Source organism: Perca flavescens, chromosome 8, assembly GCF_004354835.1.
Source record: "Perca flavescens isolate YP-PL-M2 chromosome 8, PFLA_1.0, whole genome shotgun sequence".
In the NCBI taxonomy this organism is placed as follows: domain Eukaryota; kingdom Metazoa; phylum Chordata; class Actinopteri; order Perciformes; family Percidae; genus Perca; species Perca flavescens.
This window is the reverse complement of record NC_041338.1, coordinates 6,616,922-6,636,672: the sequence shown is the minus strand read 5'-3', so window position 1 is coordinate 6,636,672 and position 19,751 is coordinate 6,616,922. Positions and strand designations below refer to the sequence as shown.

Sequence of the window (19,751 nt, the reverse complement as noted above, 5' to 3'; positions counted from 1 at the left end):
TATGAGGACTAATTGTTGACTGCTCCTCAGATCTCTGTAGGGTAAATTGAGACATCTAGCTAGACTATCTGTCCAATCTGAGTTTTCTCCTGCACGACTATTTTGCAGCAGCTCTGTGCGGAGTTTAGCACCGCCCATGAAGATTCTGATTGGTTTTAAGAAATGCCATCAAACCAGAGGGGGTTTTCCTCCCATCCCTGAATGCTGCGTGGACTAGCCAGACCCTCCTTCAGCGCGCTTTGGAGGAGGGTCTGGCAAAGCGAGACTACTGTTGGCCTAACCTCTACACCTAGCACAGACCAGTTTCCGACTCCTCCACAAAATCAGATGGGAAGATGAAAGTTCATCAGACAGCCTTAACTGCATCTATTAGGAAATACATTGACATTGAAATGTTAGGGAGACACTGATATTATCTTAGTGTCCATGTGCAGAGAGAAGAGAAAAGAAGAGAAGAGAAGAGAAGAGAAGAGAAGAGAAGAGAAGAGAAGAGAAGAGAATCTCCCCTTACAATCTTCAACTCTTTCACGGAGCAGGCGAAGCAGCCCCTCCATCTGCTCTTTCCTTCACGGCAATAATGGCTCATTGCCGTTGTCTCTTAGCAACACCAGCCAAATCGATGGAGGGAAAAAGAGAGCGACAGAGAGATGAATGGGGGGGTGAGAGGACAAAAGGCGAGAAAGAAGTAGATAGAAGTGGGGAGAAGGGCAAATGAGTGTCAAGTGTACACAGAAAAGTAGAAGAGAGGGTGAGTAAAGTGTAGATATAGGGAGGGAGAAAGGGGGAGAGGTTTAAAAAAAAAAAAGCACAGAGAGGGGAGGAAAGGTGACTGGAGGAAGATAGGGGATAGAATAGATAGATAGGACAGAGAAGATTAGAAAGAGGGGAGGGAGACAGAGGAAACACTATCAGAAAGAAACTAGGGAGGGATGCTTAAATGTCAAACAACCAAGTCACTGCATTTAACCAAAATGTCAAAACGATAAAGTCTCAGCTGAGAGGCTGAGCCCTCTGCTGTGTTTTGACTACTATTGCACTAAACTATTGCACAAAAAGAAGATAATGCCTCTGAAAGTGGAAAACGCTTCAGTAACCAATGACGAACTGTGCTGTATGTATTTTGTTTTGGGACTTAATTTGCAAATAAATGAATAAAACGTTTTAAAAAAAAAAAAAAAACTTTAAAGTCGACTACATCATGTTTTCGACTACTTTTCTTGGAAAATAATTCTCTAAGAGTTTGGTTATATATAGGCTAGGCCGACAGAATACTCCCTGAATAGGCTACGATCTGACATCAAAGTAAATGTCAGACATCTTTACTGTAACTTTGTTTCCCGATTCTATAGCCTAATAAAAGCCTGCAAGATTAAATGTGGAACTGAAATAAGAATTGGGTAAGACAAGTGTCCACAGTTTGTCTAAGTGCCCATATAGGCTACTTAGTGTTACTCAACTGGTGCCCATGGGACGGAAAAAAATATTTTCAGCATTGTCAGGCAGGTCAGCGACTACAATGCATCACCGGCCGGGCAGAGGGAGATGTACAGAGCCGATGGCCTCCGACACCAGCAGCACACACTGGAGGAGAACGATGCCTGCTTCTCCATCATTAACGTTACCCCCAAAGCACTTTAACCGAGCGGTTTGTTTGCCCCCAAAACACCCTATGTAGAGACAATGTGGCTGCATAAGAATTTTGTTCTTAAAGGCTCACCTTGCTGTGCCAGTTGTATTTCTGGGTGAAATCCCAAATCTGCGTTATTTTCAACCGCCGGTCCTTTTCAGCATGGCTCGCCGCCGCCGCCGCCGCCGCTGCTGCTGCTGCTGCTTATCTCAGACATCTAGCGGTTCTCGTCGTTCGTGGCATGCAGTCGCGTTGTCCGAACCTAAATGTGTTTTCCCCCACTCTCTCTGGGTGGAAATGCCAAACGAGCAACGTAATTTTAATGGACCTCGGATAACGAAAAAGAAAAGAAAAATACGCTAGCGGTTTCAACCTAGCTATGCAAAGGCAACGGTGAACGTTAACGTACCAGATGCTGAAACGGCTAAAACCTGCTAACCCGCTCGCTGAATAGTAATGAGTGATGACTGGGAAGTGTCCAATACAAGAAGAAGACCGTGGACTGTTCTCCCCGGACGGCCCTCAGCGATGAGGCATGGAGCATGGGCAGAAGGAGCAGGAGGCGGCGTCGGTGGAGGGACGGGGACGGTCCTCGTAAACCCCGGTGGGAACGGGTGGGAACCGCTACATCTACAACTTCCTGTTATCTTTTCACAATTAAAATATTGGGTGTGGTTTAAACCTATGAAAATAAAATAGGCCTACTTTAAAACCATATAGGCAAAACTAGGCTTATATGCAGAACATAATTAATATTTTGTTTTGTTCTATCAAATGTTGCTGTATAAACCAAACGATATTCATAAAAAAACAATATATTGACTAAATTAATACAATTCATACCCCTCAAGTATATAGGCCTGTGTGTGTGTGTGTGTGTGTGTGTGTGTGTGTGTGTGTCAATATGTTATGTCCTGCTGCTTTCCAAAGATACCTGTGATCCAATAGTATATACTACTTCTCCTTTTATTTACCTTTAATATCGTTTATATATGTTTTTTTTATTGCAGCAACACATCAATTCATAGCACTACTGTACTTCAAAAGTCCAGTCTATTTGGTCAAATAATGATCTGTCTCTCATTCCGAGAGCAAATTTGCTCTCAGAATAGTTTAAACCACTATTTCTGACAGTTCTGACTCCACGGCTGCACAAACAGGCTGGAAACTCTAATTATGGGTTGCACTGATTTGGCTGAGAAACTAACCACTGCCTCTCTGATCCACACACCAATCAAACAAACCCACTTGGACTCTCTTCATCCTCATTATATTTTCTGGACAGAGACACCCATCTCTGGGCTATGTTGTGGTAATGATGTCGTTGTCGTCCGCTCATCCGCTCCCCCTCTGCAGTCCTGATGCATGCAAAACATTTGGGAATGTGTAGTTTTTACAAGTAGGCTACTGTAGTTTACTGCATTATCAGGGACTGTTAAATTGGGTTGAAAATCAAAAACCAAACTCTTAAAATGGGATACATAGACATGTTCACTCACAACACAAAAAAGAAAAAGAAACCAGGTTGCCAAAATACTTCTGCTCAGTTTTCCTTTTCTGGTTCACCTGAGCACATTAAATGGCCCATGGAACTGATAATCCATCAGAGCTGATATTAAGTAATGTCAAAATGACTGCAGTCTAGAGTACATCCAATCCAAACATAAGTAAGGCCAGCCATGCAGTAAAAAAGTGATTACACTTTACTTTGCACTACTATAATGGTGTGTGTGTGTGTGTGTGTGTGTGTGTTTGTGTGCGCGTGCGCGCATGTGTGTACGCGTATGTGCGTACAATACACTGCATTGCATACACTGAGAGAGAGAGAGAGAGAGAGAGAGAGAGAGAGAGAGAGAGAGAGAGAATGAAAGAGAGAGAAAATGAGAGAGCGCATGTAGCCTATGTATAACCGTTATTTAGGTCTTTGTCGACATCTGCTGGAGATTGGGCGCTACTACAGTATGTGTCAGATTTCTGTCAGGCACTGTGTCGGTCACCTCACATGACGGCGTATTGACGAAGGACCCACCAACGGCGTCTGATCGTTGGCTTCACGGAGTTCCATGGAGATTGTTTGTGTAAATGAAACGTTATCCATCTGAAATCAGAATCATCTTATCTAACACACCGGTAAATATTTTATTGTACAAATCTACATCTTCTTCGTAATCAAATGAACGTTGTATGCATGTAAACTGTGCACGGGCTTAAGTAATAGAGCACGGAAAAATGGGATAGCGTCCGGCAAAAGTGGCGCTTTCTATGAATGGGCTCACAGTCCGCAGAATAAAAGTCACTAAGTGAGCTGTATAGGCTAACTGTGCTCAGTTTTGACCAACTTGAATTGTCAAAGCTAAGGATAAGTAACGTTGTGCGACCATGGCTTTGCAACAAAGGAGCTAAGTTTGCAACACACGTAATTATTGGTTATTTGGACGTCTTCTAACTGCTAAGCTAACGTTAGCAATGTTCGTCGGTTATTGTCACGTAAACTACACCACAAGTTACGTTTGTGTGTCCAGCCAGCATGTTAACCCTAACTCTTAATGGCTATGTTGCGAGGAGTTTATTTGTTTTTGGAAGGTAACGTTAACTATTTTGACCACAGTGCTACTTCCTTAACAGTGCAGCTCGGTTCAGTTTGAATATCCCTCTTATTATTACAACCCACCGTTGGGCACGGAAACATTTGAAAGACTGGTCGTGGTGAATAAACTGTTCATATTACTAACCGAGATGTTACTGTTCATACATCTTTCTTTGTTTTCCATTATTTCTCTACAGTTTTGAGCTGGGCTAAGTGCTCCGTTCATAGCCCCTGAAGAACTTTGTGGGGAAGCCACAGAAAGGGAGCCATGTTTCTTTACAACATCACCCTACAGCGTGCCACGGGCATCAGTCATGCCATCCATGGAAACTTCTCAGGTGAGATCGCTGCCTGTTTCATCTTTTCTTGTTTAATTTGGTTTATCATTAGTCTGTCTGGCTATTTTCTACCTCTTTTGTCAAATGTGTTTAAAGCTAGAGTAGGGGGTAAGACCACTGCTTGGGAATTGGATGGTCAGAGTGCATTGTGGGTAGGGCTGAACAATTAATCGGAATCGCAATATGAACTAGTGCAATATCCAAATTGTTAAAGGCAAAATATGTGTCAAACCATGAAGTATTGTGGTGCTGCAGAGATGTCCCGGCCTACAAATCGTATCCTACAGACGAAAGGAAAAAAATCTTTGTTTGGTACAGATCCTCGCAAAATAATCACACTTCAATCATGTTTTTTAATATATTTTTCAATGAAAATGAGAATAATGATACACAAATGATCATTCCCTCCAATACCGTGAATCATATCGCAGTCAAAATAATTGCAATTAGATATTTCCTTAAATATCGTGCAGCCCTAATTGTGGGGTGGCTGTAACTCAGGTGTAAGAAACCAATGTCCATTAATTGGGAGGCTGGTGCCTGGTGTTACGATACCTGGCATCTTCTTTCCACATGGCAAAGTGTCCTTGAGCAAAACACCTAGCCTGAAATTGCATAAGCTGTGTGTAGCCTACATGTGGAAAAAGTTGCTTGAGATAGAATTTTGTGCTAAATAAATGTATTGTAATCTGTGTAACGTAGACCTGGTCTTTTTGCATTTTATAAAATGGTTCTTAGTTCATTGTCCTTCTGTCTGTTAGGGTAATTGGTAAGGGTTGGAATCTTTAGGCACCTCACGATTCAAATCCGATTCAGAGGGCTACGATGAGATGATATGGTTATTGATGCATCACTTTTTTTTTTTTTCTCTACATGATTCTTTTTTTTCTGGCTGTCTGATTACTTGCTACTTTTGAAACATAGTGTTATGATAATCCCTAATTAAAATAAACAGATTCATTTACTTCCATTATCGTTTAGTGTAATTTGACACAACTTGCATTAGGACTGTAAATGCAAAAATGATATCTACTCACATGTACAGAAAAATGTAACATTCAATGATGGCTCATTGGCCATCATTCTTGCTGTAAGAGTTAGGGCACTCAAATACTGGCATATTGTCAATAATAAAAAATAAATCCGTAAAGCTCTATGATAAGACTGACCCATTGATAATTTCTGATCTGCAGCGTGCGCTTGTTAATACAGGACAGGCACATCGGACTGATTAAAATACACCAGGCCATGACGCCAAAGGGTCCTGACCAAGCGTCCTTATGTGACGAGTTGGGAATGAAAACCAGTTATGTGCATATGAAGGCAAATTGTAGCGCTGCTCAAGCACTTTGACCACGTGCTTCACTCCTGTATTCTCTACGACGTACAGTGCAGTTGCATATATGCACAGCAATTAACACTTTTGCACGATCCAAATCTGCAGCAGGAGGCTGCCTGAGCGCTGTGGGGAGAACGATTTGCTTTCCTTTCTGTTTTTGTCTCGTTCTGTTAATTCACACATTCGGGCGATGCCGTCGTTAAATTTCCAATCATTTACTTTCTGCATCGAGCCTTAATCTTTCAAGACAGAATCACGATGCATCTAATGCTCAATTATTCCCCCCACCCCTAGTAATTGGCCTGGCCAGCATTCTGTACCTATTCTCTATGCCTATCCAAATGCAAGCTTTTGTGTTCCATTTGTGTTTGTATGTTGGGTCTATTTATCAGATGCACGTGTGATTGTGAGTTTTTATCATGTTCATCATGGCTTTTCTCTAACCTAAATCAGGAGAGAGAATGCAAAACCTATGAATATAACGCAAAAAAACCCCAGTATTGTTTTTTTTCGTGGGATTAAAATGATTAACGTTATGATATAAAGTTTGATTTGTAAAATGCACAACTGAAGAAACTTATAGAAAATTATATACTCACTTTAGTTTGCTGAAAAATGTATTTTTAAATGTAATAATATAACCGTTCTTAACTCAGAAATACATTCTGACTACACTTTTATTTCTGTGAAAGGGGGGCAGATTTTATGTTAAAAATCCTGTTTAAATATAAAGCATTCCATTGCTGGCGTTGAACCATAATACACCTATCTGAGAAAAAAAATATATATACAATGTTTCTTTTCAGTTGATAGCTGACATGTGCTCAATGCTAAAAAGAGATGTTTGTGTCTCGTTAGGAACCAAGATGCAGGAGATTGTCGTTTCCAGGGGAAAGATCTTGGAATTATTGCGGCCAGATGCCAACACAGGAAAGGTGCACACTCTGCTTACAGTGGAGGTGTTTGGCATCGTTAGGTCCCTGATGGCATTCAGACTCACTGGAGGAACCAAAGGTACGTAGCCAAGGGTGCATGCACTACAAACATGGATGATATAGTTAAAGACACCTTTCTAAACGTACGTTCCCCTCAGATGATTGACTTTCATAAAATAATGAAAGAGTGCGTGCAGAGTTAGCTACTGGTTTCACATTCCTGGGGGAAAGGTTTCCCTGAGAGCCTGTGTTTAACCACAATTTTCCTATGTCCTTGTATGTTTATAGACTACATTGTTGTTGGAAGTGACAGTGGCCGTATTGTCATCCTGGAATATCATCCATCCAAAAACATGTTTGAGAAGATCCATCAGGAAACGTTTGGAAAGAGCGGCTGCCGGCGCATCGTCCCCGGACAGTTCCTTGCCGTCGACCCAAAAGGCAGAGCTGTTATGATAGGTAATGTCAAAGAGTTGAAATGGTTGTATGAATCCAGTTGCCCCGAAAAACTGATGACGTCCGACGTTCGTACACCTCCAGAACACCATAACATTTTTGCCATTTTACTCTGATCTTTTTTTGTGGGGGGGTAAACCTCTATAAATGGGCGCCCGCTCCACCAACCGAGCTACCCGTGCGCCCTTACTTTGATCTTTTGTCCAATGCCTTTTTCTTACATACGTTAGAAACAGTTTATTGTATGTAGTGCAGTTTAGTACACTCTGAATACACAACATTTTTTAATTGCGCTAAGACGTGCTTAACATTAAGTACTTTTAATTATTCATTACAAATATTTTGTATTGGGCTGGGTCTCTGTTTTTCTTTTACAGAAACAGGAATTGTAAGTAGAGGCATGTGGACCTTAAGAAAGGGTTGAAGACTAATGTGTATTTGTTGCAACCCACTTTGATGTGCTAATGTTGCTAAAGTGAATTTGGATATTAGTGCAGGTACAGTTTGAGTAATTGTTTTGCTGTAAATTTTAAAAATATGAAGGTAGGATTTATTGCAGACTGCATTAGGCCTTTCCAGAATTCCTAAGAATGATGATGCAATCATAAAAAAAGTCTATTATTAATATATTATGTATATTGTATCCTTTAAATGTTTTATACTTAAAGGACAGCCATGTATATTAAAATGACATTACCACAAGTGAGATGAAATTTAAGTATTTTGAATGCATTTTGTCCCGGTTTAGGAGCCATAGAGAAACAGAAGCTGGTTTATATTCTGAACAGAGATGCAGCTGCAAGATTGACCATCTCCTCTCCACTGGAAGCCCATAAAGCAAACACGTTGGTCTACCATGTAGTGGGAGTCGATGTCGGCTTTGAAAATCCCATGTTTGCCTGCCTCGAAATGGACTATGAGGTAAGGTTATGCCTTTTTAAGACGATGCACAGTGGCTTGTGTCGGAGATGTGATGAGTTTGTCATGTCTCTTCTCTGACTATCACTGGAGAAAGATTTAACCTCTCTGATCTCAGCACATTAAGTAACATTTTCAAGCACTATAGGTAACAAATGTTGTCAAACCTGATGCTGTAAGCATATATATATTTTTTTTTTTACCGTTTGTTTAATTAGTTTAAAGTTGCCACCACTCCCATCGTGTCTTAGGCCGGCTACACACTGGCTGCGTGGTGTGAGCGTGGCGTTTCTGTTGCCTGGCGGCTGCGTGTCTTTACACACCAGAAACATGTCGGGGACGCGGCGCTGCTGCTGCTAGCCTTGTCTGCACACAAGCAGCAGTAGTATACTTCATGTTAAACATAAATATATACTGATTTGATTACAGCAAAGACAACGTTGGCAGTATTGACGGCAAATAGGCTACAAAATATTTTGTTCTGTATTGACAGGTGCAGTATTTGAAAATCGATAAGTATATCTGCATTTATCTCAAAACTTAGAGACTTTCAAACATGAAAATGTCATTTATTAATATACATTTGTGTCAAAATGACAAACAACTTTTCCTATTCTATTTTGCCTGGAAACGCTTCCAACACGCTTGTGTGTCACGTGAAAAATAGGCGTTTGTTCTATTTACCCGTTTTTGAGCCGCGCCTGAGACGTGCGTGTCATGCAGGCAGTGTGCAAGCTCTAACCTGTTAACATGGGAGCCGAAATAAATACGGACACGCCAGGCAGCTGACACGCTCACGCCACGCAGCCAGTGTGCAGCCGGCCTTCGGCTATGCTGTACCTAACATGAGACTCGTTTTGAAAACCTCTGATCCTATTTGTTGACACTTGGCTCTTTCCAGGAAGCCGACAATGACCCGACAGGAGAAGCTGCCGCCAACACGCAACAGACGCTCACCTTTTACGAGCTGGACCTCGGCTTGAATCACGTGGTCCGCAAGTACAGTGAGGCTTTGGAAGAGCATGGGAATTTCCTCATCACTGGTAAGCACACTCCAAGGGTGGGACAATAGTTGCAGGCATCAATTCTTAGTTGCTCAGGTAGTTGTCGGGAACAAAAACTGGCAAGCACACAGCTTTCACTCACTGGTTGGAGACTGTCAAAAGCGGAGCAGAGCAGAGGCTGGTATGTCAAGATACTCATTGTGTTTTGACAGTGTATTTGGGTGGTGATGGTGCAGTGGATATGAGACATGCCTTTGGTGTGGGAGACCTGGGTTCGATTCCCACTGCGATACATCAACCAATGTGTCCCTGAGCAAGGCACTTAACCCATAGTTGCTCCGGAGGCGTGCTCTGACATGTATAGCAATTGTAAGTCGCTTTGGATAAACGCGTCAGCTAAATGACATGTACGTTGCTCCGCTGCACGCTTGACAGGTCTAACATTATCACAGTAACGTTAGCACGGCCGAGTAACGTTAGAGCGACGGGCAACAACAGTGGCTAAATTATGTCCGATTTATTAGAAACAAAAAACTTGGGAACAACAGACGGCTCCTCTCTTGAGCACACACGTTGTTCTGGTGTCTTTCTTCATCCTCTAGCTCAGTGGTTCCCAACCTTTTTTCCTTGGCGCCCCCCCTACTCATGTCTAAGAAAAGCTGAGCCCCCCCACCCGAAACCGAAGTTGAGGTAACTCTCGAGATAGAGCCTCTCTTTCTTTTTTGATACAGAGGAGTTATCAGCACTGTTTCTCCGGCATGTTTCATTCATAAGATTGTGATGCCGTGGCGGCAGGAAAATTGAGGATACAACAAAATATATAGTTTTCATACAGACTTTTGTATACATTATATATTCTAGTGTATTATAATTTGTTTAACATGTGCAAAACATTTTTTTTTACCTCAACCTCAAACCAGATAAAGACTCGCGCCCCCCCTGTGATCTTTGCCGCCCCCCCTGGGGGTGCCCGGACCCCAGGTTGGGAACCACTGCTCTAGCTAACTTTCTTCTCGGTTCTTGAATGTGCAGTAGCGACTGGAGCCTCTCCCAGCTTAACAGACTGTTATGCTACCTGGCTAGCTAGGCTAGCAGCTGTAATGTTACCCAGCATGCCATTCGGCGGTGTAGCTACATTTGTAAATGTAAAATTATTAGTGTTAGAAACTGTTTGTCTCAAATTGTTATATGCTATGGTGTTTTATCCTTTTAAAGAGAGTTAGTGGGTTATTAATTGTTGTGTTATAAAGTTACTACCATGAGTGAAAAGGCTACGCCGTTAACAGGGGCCCCGGTGCTGCGACGGAGTGAAGAAAAAAAAAACTGGATCGGCACGTGGATCTGTTAATTTTTCCGATCCAGCTATTTTGTCAATATCGGGGCCGATACCCGATCCAAATATCGGATCGGTGCACCCCTAATAATTACCCACATCAAAGTGTTGTTGATATGATGAGTTTGTCATGTCTCTTCTCTGACTAACAATGGAGAAAGATTAACACCTCTGATCACAAGTTTACCAACGCAGAAACACACAATGAAGAGCAAGATAAAGTAGAAAGGGGGCACCTTGGTTTGGAAAACAAGAACCCATCTCGCGTTTGGATAGCAACTCCTTTCACTGCAGTCTTAATTAAAAAAAAAAAACATCCCATTAAACGCTCCTCTCTGTCTAGTTCCTGGTGGTGCAGATGGGCCGAGTGGCGTTCTGATCTGCTCTGAAAACTACATCACTTACAAGAATTTTGGAGACCAGCCTGACATTCGCTGTCCCATCCCACGGCGCAGGGTAAGTCCTTGATACAGAAATACAGCATGGAACAACAAAGCTTTCACACAGTCAACTTCACCACACACTTCCCACGCTGGCTTTCTGAGTGTCTCTAACTCCAGCTTCCTACGAGCATGGCAACAAAATGTGACACTTTTCTTGACTGTAAGGATTTAAGCTATAATTTAATGAGCATAAATGTTTTAATCCAGTACTATGATTTCAAATGGAAGTGTTTTTTTTTTTTTTTTTTTTTATTTGGAAGCTGCGTTACAATTACTCATTACACCCAGTCACTTTTTTTTTTTTTTTTTTCTGCACCTTTATGTTAATACTGCTCCCTTTCCTCATCTATCCCATCCTGCAGAATGACCTGGATGACCCGGAGCGTGGCATGATATTTGTCTGCTCAGCCACTCACAAGACCAAGTCCATGTTCTTCTTCCTGGCCCAAACTGAGCAGGGAGACATCTTTAAGGTTACCCTGGAAACGGATGAAGAAATGGTGAGCAAAAACTGAACTAAAAGCTAGGTGGAGGGTCCTGCCTCTGTCTTATTGTCTTTATGCGACATGACAATTCTTTAAGTTCACATTGGAACAATGCTGCGTACTGGTAATACTGGCACCCAGTTCTAATGTAAAACAGAAAAGCAGCCATGCGTTGGTTAATGTTACGTGGATTTTTTATCAACTTAATGTCATAGTACGAAATTGTATATTTAAAAGGGGTCTGTGTTGTTTCACAGGTCACAGAAATCAGGCTGAAATACTTTGACACGATCCCTGTGGCAACAGCCATGTGTGTCCTGAAGACGGGCTTCTTGTTTGTGTCTTCAGAATTTGGAAACCAGTAAGTCATTTGTCAGCATCAAATCTTCTTCCCTCCTTTATGTTATTTTGTATTTGTAATTTCTATTTGAAGGAATACAACGTTCAACCATTTTGTACGTTTCTTTCTGGGCTTCAATTGGTGTAAAAATATCTCCAAAGCCCTGCTCAGAATTCCTGCCTGCTTTTATTTCTGTTGTTCTTTTATTTTTTTCTCATGGAGTTCTACCTACTTTGTTTCCCTTAGTTACCTTTACCAGATCGCCCACTTGGGTGATGATGACGAGGAGCCTGAGTTCTCCTCTGCAATGCCACTGGAAGAGGGAGACACCTTCTTCTTCCAACCCCGCCCCCTCAAAAATCTTGTGCTGGTGGACGAACAGGAGAACTTATCACCCATCATGTCCTGTCAGGTCAGTGTGTGTGTGTGTGTGTGTGTGTGTGTGTGTGTGTGTGTGTGTGTGTGTGTGTGTGTGTGTGTGTGTGTGTGTGTGTGTGTGTGTGTGTGTGTGTGTGTGTGTGTGTGTGTGTGTGTGTGTGTGTGTGTGTGTGTGTGTGTGTGTGTGTGTGTGTGTGTTTGCATGCACCTGTGGCCAAACACCTGGGCCTCCCATATACCTGGGAGCAGTATTGCTGTAATAAAGTTTTTTTTTAAATTTGATTTCTTTTTGCCGTCTCACGGTCTACTCCTCCTTTTATGTTTTGAACAGATTGCTGATTTGGCCAATGAAGATACACCACAGTTGTATGTTGCCTGTGGACGAGGACCCCGGTCAACTCTGAGGGTCCTTAGACATGGATTGGAGGTACACACATGCACTTAACAACATAACATGTAGGCAAAGACACTGCTGGCTGAAAAGTGATGAGTTTGTTCATGTCTCTTCTCTGAATAAAAGCTGAAGATTCTGTCAATCACTCTGATTTCAGCACAAACAGAATCTGGTGTTTGCGTATCAGACACCGTCAAACACTTTAAGCTTTCGTCACTCGCTGCTTGCAGTCATGGCACCAAACAATTACTGGTTGTATGCGTGGTTGGTAGGCATTTCTGGTACAGTACAGATCCTACAAGACCTGCAGCAGAGCTTTTAGAGAAGATGGTTTTTCTCCAGTTAGGTGTTCTGAGCTCAACCGGGTTTCGGTACCAAACCCTACTGACTGACAGTTGCGCTTGGCACCTCATCTGTGCCAACTGAGAAGTTATACTGGGTTATCAGTGCTAGGCTTTTTTTCTGAGCAAGCATTTTTGACTGAAATCTGTGATGCTAAACTGGACCATACGTGCCCCAACAGTTCGGATTTTTTTTTTTTTTTTTTTTTTTTTTTTTTTACACAAAACGTTCCATCCCTACTGTAAGGATAAGCTGTTTTAATTATTGCATTAAATGTGATATTTTATACACATTAAATCCTCTTTTCTTCCTTTTTTTTTGTATTTTGTGCTTTCTCTACTTCCTTCCCTATCTGTCTCGATCAGGTATCCGAGATGGCTGTGTCTGAGCTGCCCGGTAACCCCAACGCTGTGTGGACAGTACGCAGACATGTGGAAGGTAATGCTTTTCCTGTTTCAGACACCTTTTTTTTCCAACCTCCTCTTAAAGCAAATTTACATTTTGCAGTTCAGGTTCAAACCATTACATTGAAAGTCTGTAGAGATGTATTTTTGTCTGTATGGTGCATCGGGACAAGAATCTTCAGCTCATGTTACTTTTGTTAAATGTAATAATTCATCATATGTTATGTATCGAGTGCAAACCAATTTAGTCACATCAATTTCACTTTGTTTAAACTGTGAAATCACACATAGTACTACGCCTTGTATTTAAACAATGCTGCTCAATTCTACTCTGGTTGAACAACTTTCCCATTGTCATAAATATAAACATGCAAGGCTTTAATCAGATGTGGGACTGACTGTGGGAAACACATTAAAGGTTTTTTTAGATAAATGTCACCGAAAATAGGTGTGTATTACAAGTTTTACTTTATTAATGTGAATTATGCTTTTAATGGCCAGTGCTAATTTCCTACAAAACCAACCGGCTGATGTAGTGTCTTCACCATGAGTTTGTCTTTGCGGTCTCTATTGGCTCATTTCCACTGCATGTTACCGGCACAACCCCTAGTCAAGCTCCTGCCAATAGCACCTGCAATCTTTTTTATACGCTCGACCCAGATGTTAAATATGGCAGCCCACAAATCCCCGGCGTGGTCACTTGATAAAGTGCAGATATTCCTCTGTTTATGTGCCAATGAAAGGATTCATGGAGCAACAGTCAATGACGCATTTAAGATGATGTTGAGCCAAACCATGCAGTGGAAATTAGGCCTATCTCTGCTCATTGCTTGCTTTAGTCATCACATTCAGCCTCAGCACAACTCCCATCAGCGTTATTTTTCTAATCAGTGCTTCTTTGTCTTTGTTTTTCTATACCTTTTTTTTCATCAGATGAGTTTGATGCCTACATCATTGTATCTTTCGTGAACGCTACTCTGGTTCTGTCCATCGGGGAGACTGTAGAGGAAGTGACAGATTCTGGATTTCTGGGAACGACGCCTACTCTCTCCTGCTCACTGCTCGGTGAAGACGCCCTAGTGCAGGTGGGTGCAATGTCATGGTTTTCCCTGCCATTATAAAGCCTAGGCGCAGCCCCTAAGCGTTTTTGCGCCGTGTTCTGCCCACAGCACGGGGTCTCTCCCTCTCCTCTTGCGCTGTGTGCAGGTAGTCAGTAGGTACGGGGCAGGCAGGAGGACGCCGCAGTGGTGGGAGTTGAGTTGTAGTGAGCTTTTATGGTTACGTTGACACGCTCGCTCTGAAACTTTCTCTGGATTGGATCTTTTCAAAGTGTGAGAAAGTGGTACATTATAGTAGTAGGCTACAAGCACCATAGCTCTCATGCCATTCAAATGTTTTGATGCAGAGTTTTCTATTGAACCTTATTCAGCCAAGTGGTTTCCCTCCCCTATTTACTGAGACCTATTTTATAAGATTATAATAAAGCAATCAACAATTACACCATCCTACTACTTACTTTCTAACCCATTTTCCTTCTATGCTTCTCTATACAGGTGTACCCAGACGGTATTCGCCACATCCGAGCTGACAAGCGTGTGAATGAGTGGAAGACTCCTGGCAAAAAAACCATTGTCCGCTGCGCTGTGAACCAGCGTCAGGTTGTTATTGCACTCACTGGAGGGGAGCTGGTCTACTTTGAGATGGACCCGGTAAGAAAGTAGATAGTTACAGTATTTCATATCTTATGTAACTTCAACTTCATTTTTTTTACAAGTCACAGATGGAATCAATGGAATCTCAAAAAGAATTTCAGGGTGTGTCTACTACAGCAGACCTCAAACAAAAATTCCTTTTTCATTTTGGAACTCAACCGTTTTTGCAAAATGCCGAGTTGGATACGTTTTTTATTTTTTTACAACATTTTCACACCGGTGAACGGAATGTCTTCATTTAGTGACAGACATGAAACACTCAATATTTGCAAAAGTACCACCTTAGATGTAACTGCACAATTAAAGTAAGGTCTACAACACGCTCTGCAAAAATGAAACATTGAGCTTTACATAATTTGTATTTGCAGAACAAAGTGACACATTTAAATGTGACAAAAGGAATATTAAAGACAAACTAAATCAATCTCTGGTACCATAATAAACACAGGACAGTAGTAGTAATACTGCTCCTCTCTTTGTCTCCTTCCTCTCTAGTCTGGCCAGCTTAATGAGTACACAGAGCGAAAGGAGATGTCTACAGATGTGGTTTGTATGAGCCTGGCCAACGTTCCACCTGGCGAGCAACGCTCTCGATTCCTGGCCGTGGGACTTGTTGACAACACCGTACGAATCATCTCCCTGGACCCTTCGGTATGAAAAGAAACACTAGTTTGTAAATGAAATAGACCAATCGGCACATAAACCAACAGCCAGCACCCTGACACATTACAATTAAATGTTGTGTGTGTTGGGGGGGTGGAAATGTAATGTTATTGTCAGTTGAAGTACTGTTGTAGTCATACTATTGCCTCAGACTTAGCAGTCTTGCTAGTGGTGGTTTGTCCTTTTCAAGTGAAAAAAAAAAAAGAATTAATTGAATGATAATATAACCTATTTTCAAAATATATGACAATTTTGCTGCAAACAAGGATTAAGTTATGACTCGTGAGGTGCAGCTTAATATTTAGGTAAAAAAAAAAGAGGTGCACTCGAATGTGGGATGGAAATTCCGTCAGACGGCTTCAGTAAATACCACTTATCTACTTAATAATGTGGAATCGGTACAGACATTCACTGGTTATTGATTGTTCCAAAAAATTGTAATTAACCAAAGCAAGTAAAAGGTTGATTTCCAATGTCCATACCACTTAATGTATTAAAGTGAGAGAACCTCTTATAACTAAACTACATATTCATGTGTATATGTGTAAGTGAGACTGTTTTGGTTTTTGGCAACCTTCTGTACGTTGAAATAGTCTTCCCTCTCAATCTCTATCACGTTTAGGACTGCCTGCAGCCGCTGAGTATGCAGGCCTTGCCAGCCCAGCCAGAGAGTCTGTGTATTGTTGAGATGGGAGGGGTCGAGAAACAGGATGAACTTGGAGAAAAGGGAACCATCGGCTTCCTTTACCTCAACATAGGGCTTCAGGTATTCTTTTTCATTCACCTAACTGATTGGTTTTAAATCACACCCCTGTAAATGCGCACATAAGACATATATAGCCACACTAAATGTTTGCATCGGCTCAGATTGATCTACTACTTAGTGATAGATCCAAGAGGAAAACTCTGATAGATCTAATCTACTACTACTGTCTTAGAGTAAATGCATGTAACACAAGCACACTTGGTCATAACAATGAAGAGGCATTAATCTACTTCTATAATACCATTAGAATTTTTTTTTATGATATATTTGAATTATATTTGAATATTTAATGCTCATTTTCAGCTTATTATTAATATTTACTACACTACTTAGGCTTATGCATTGCCAATGCCACTATCAGCGTGTGGTGGTTGTTATACGTTCTGTCCGCTAGGGGCGCTTCAAACATTAGCCTCGAAGGGGCACCTACTTCATGGAATTTGTGGCACGCCGCTTTGTTTACATTCGTTTTCAACCACAAGCACACAGCGACAAACACAAAAGAACAGAAAACCCTGTAATGAAACATTATGTAACCAGTGTAGTGAAGCAGCTCTGTTGTAAAGGTAACCTTACTCTGTTAGCACAATGACAGCATGTTTGATAGCACAGCTGAAATATTATAAACAGAGTAGCCTATATTCACGACCTTCCACTTCCAAGATTGCTCAGTTGCCGCCGGAAATCCCGCCATATGTCCTACTTTTCGGCCGGATTTCATTTTTTTATTTATTTATTAACTCCTCAACTAATGTGTGTGTGTCCACTTTCTCAGAACGGTGTGCTGCTGAGGACTGTGCTGGATCCAGTGACCGGTGACCTGTCAGATACCAGAACACGCTACCTGGGCTCGCGACCTGTCAAACTCTTCAGAGTCCGGATGCAGGGACAGGAAGCTGTATGTAACTCATACTCAACATTTATATACAATTAATACACACACAAATTATTTCAAATAATGCTGAAATAACACCAACTTATTTACAAAATGATACATCATCAGTTTGCTCTCATAAGTATGATAATACAATTATTTTTAGCTGGTAATCAGACAAAGGACGGAATCTTAAAATTTTAAGCTCTAAGGACTTTGTAGTTTTTGTCATTTTAAAGGGGAACTACGCCAGTTTTCCACATTCATAAATGTTATTCCCATGGTCTGAGGCCAAGTCCATAAAGACAAAAATCCCCATTTAGGTGGTGTTTCCTTTTTAAAACGTCAAATAATCATGTAATTAATCAGGAATTGTCGGTGTCTCTTCTCACTGACAGGTGCTGGCAATGTCCAGTCGCTCCTGGCTGAGCTACTCGTACCAGTCTCGTTTCCATCTGACCCCTCTGTCATATGAGACTCTGGAGTACGCATCTGGCTTTGCCTCGGAGCAGTGCCCTGAGGGCATAGTGGCCATTTCTACCAACACACTGAGGTATGGATACTGTTATACACATACATTGTAATTATGAACCTCAGCCATGAATTTATAGTGGAAAATGTAAACCCAATTATTTCAGCTGTGCAATGGCTGTTTAGTGGTACTTTTGTATTTGTGATAATGGTAGTAAAGCCATTTCAAGTGCAAACCTTCCAGCCTTTGCTCTGTATCACATCAGTAAATAAAAATGTGTGTTATATAATGAATGCATCACATTTCCTTATTATACTACACCTCCATCTTCTGTCATGATGTTGGTCTTACAGTCAACAAGTTAAATGTCTGGAACAGGCAGAACAGCTCAGTGGAGAAGCATAGATCCAACTTCGCAGCTCCCCTCAAGTTAAAAATGATTTGTAACCGTCTCTCCCTTCTCTTTTTCTTCTCATTATCTGTCTGGCAGAATCTTGGCTTTGGAGAAATTAGGAGCCGTCTTCAACCAGGTGGCCTTTCCTCTGCAGTACACTCCCAGGAAATTTGTAATCCACCCGGAGACCAACAACCTCATTTTGATCGAGACGGACCACAATGCATACACTGAGGCAACCAAAGCCCAGAGAAAGCAACAAATGGCTGAGGTAGGAAGTGCAATGCCAGGCGAATTATAGTGTAATGATCCTACTAGCAAAACTGAACTCTGCTCCTGGTATCTGACAGTATTACATTTATTAGAGCAGAAAGATTATTATTATTATATTATTATTATTATTATGCTTCCAGTTTAAAGCTTAAAAAGGACTTAGATCATTTGTAGCCGACACTTTGCTTTTCTCCCTTTTTTTGAAAAGTGGTCCACTATCATTCTGTGAGTTTCCTATGAAGCATGTTTGGTTCTATCAAACTATACTAGGGCTGACCTGAATGCTTTGAAGCTTTGATCGTTGCCATGGTAATCTACGTCCAATCCAGTATTCGAATTAGAGCTGAGCAATTTGGAAAAAATCAAATATCATAATAATTTTGACCAAATACCTCTACCGATTGTTGTGGCGATATTGTAGGGTTGACAATTGGTGCTTTCAAAAAATATTTACACAATTAGAGTTGAGATAAATAATCACCAGTAATGTGGATAGAATGATTGAGGAGGTAAGGGAGGGAGGGAGGGGCTGGGGGTGCGTGTGCGTAGGCCAAGGTGCGGCACTGTCCCAGGTACTGAAATCAATAGACAGAAAAACATGTCATGGCCTCCCTGACTTCATCCTGGAGCCTGGCCTGAGCTATCATCTAACCTTATCAGCACCGAAATGGAAAGTTTGACCGTGTGAGGGCTAGCAACTCAGCTGCAACTATTTTCTGTAAACGTCTCTGCCGTCTGTCAGCAGCAAGCAGAGTGCATAGCGGCTGGCTGAGTGTCGGGCTGGGCGATATGAAGAAAATCCAATATCACAATAGTTTTTACCAAATACCTCGATATCGACATTGCGACAATATTGTAGCGTTGACAATAGGTGCTGTTACAAAATATTTACACGTTGATATTTTAGAATAAATAATCATCAATAATGTAGATAAAATGACTAAGTGGGTAAAGGCAAAATAATAGAACAGCTAGAACAGACTGGTAATTTTTAGAAAAGTATATTACTTTACAGTAATGCAGCCTTTAAAACCAGGAAAAGACATATTACAACATTCAAAATCTAAGATGGTATCTAGTCTCCCATTATGATATCGATATCATTTCGATATATTGCCCAGCCCTAACTGACCGATACACAGACAGCAGTTTACTAAACTCAAGTTAAAGTTAATTGAACTAAATCCTCACTCACCCGCCGGTTTGTCTGTAGATTGATGAATGGCGTCTTCCGTTTGCCTCTTTTGCATATTCAGTGAAACGAGCCATTACCC

General features: G+C 41.4%; 1 protein-coding gene across 1 annotated transcript in view; it reads left to right on the top strand.

Moving 5' to 3' along the window:
• Positions 1-3,586: 3,586 nt before the first annotated feature.
• Positions 3,587-19,751, top strand: part of sf3b3 (splicing factor 3b, subunit 3) — a 33,279-nt gene continuing 17,114 nt past the window's right edge. Inside the window, exons 1-19 of the mRNA XM_028585168.1 lie at positions 3,587-3,757; positions 4,412-4,552; positions 6,750-6,905; positions 7,115-7,285; positions 8,031-8,203; positions 9,102-9,243; positions 10,881-10,993; positions 11,343-11,480; positions 11,723-11,826; positions 12,052-12,217; positions 12,515-12,610; positions 13,285-13,357; positions 14,257-14,408; positions 14,877-15,032; positions 15,531-15,686; positions 16,321-16,464; positions 17,240-17,362; positions 17,737-17,891; positions 18,301-18,475. Of these exons, the coding sequence (XP_028440969.1) occupies positions 4,483-4,552; positions 6,750-6,905; positions 7,115-7,285; positions 8,031-8,203; positions 9,102-9,243; positions 10,881-10,993; positions 11,343-11,480; positions 11,723-11,826; positions 12,052-12,217; positions 12,515-12,610; positions 13,285-13,357; positions 14,257-14,408; positions 14,877-15,032; positions 15,531-15,686; positions 16,321-16,464; positions 17,240-17,362; positions 17,737-17,891; positions 18,301-18,475 (2,463 nt within the window). The 5' untranslated portion in view covers positions 3,587-3,757; positions 4,412-4,482. The remainder of the gene's footprint in view (positions 3,758-4,411; positions 4,553-6,749; positions 6,906-7,114; positions 7,286-8,030; positions 8,204-9,101; positions 9,244-10,880; positions 10,994-11,342; positions 11,481-11,722; positions 11,827-12,051; positions 12,218-12,514; positions 12,611-13,284; positions 13,358-14,256; positions 14,409-14,876; positions 15,033-15,530; positions 15,687-16,320; positions 16,465-17,239; positions 17,363-17,736; positions 17,892-18,300; positions 18,476-19,751) is intronic.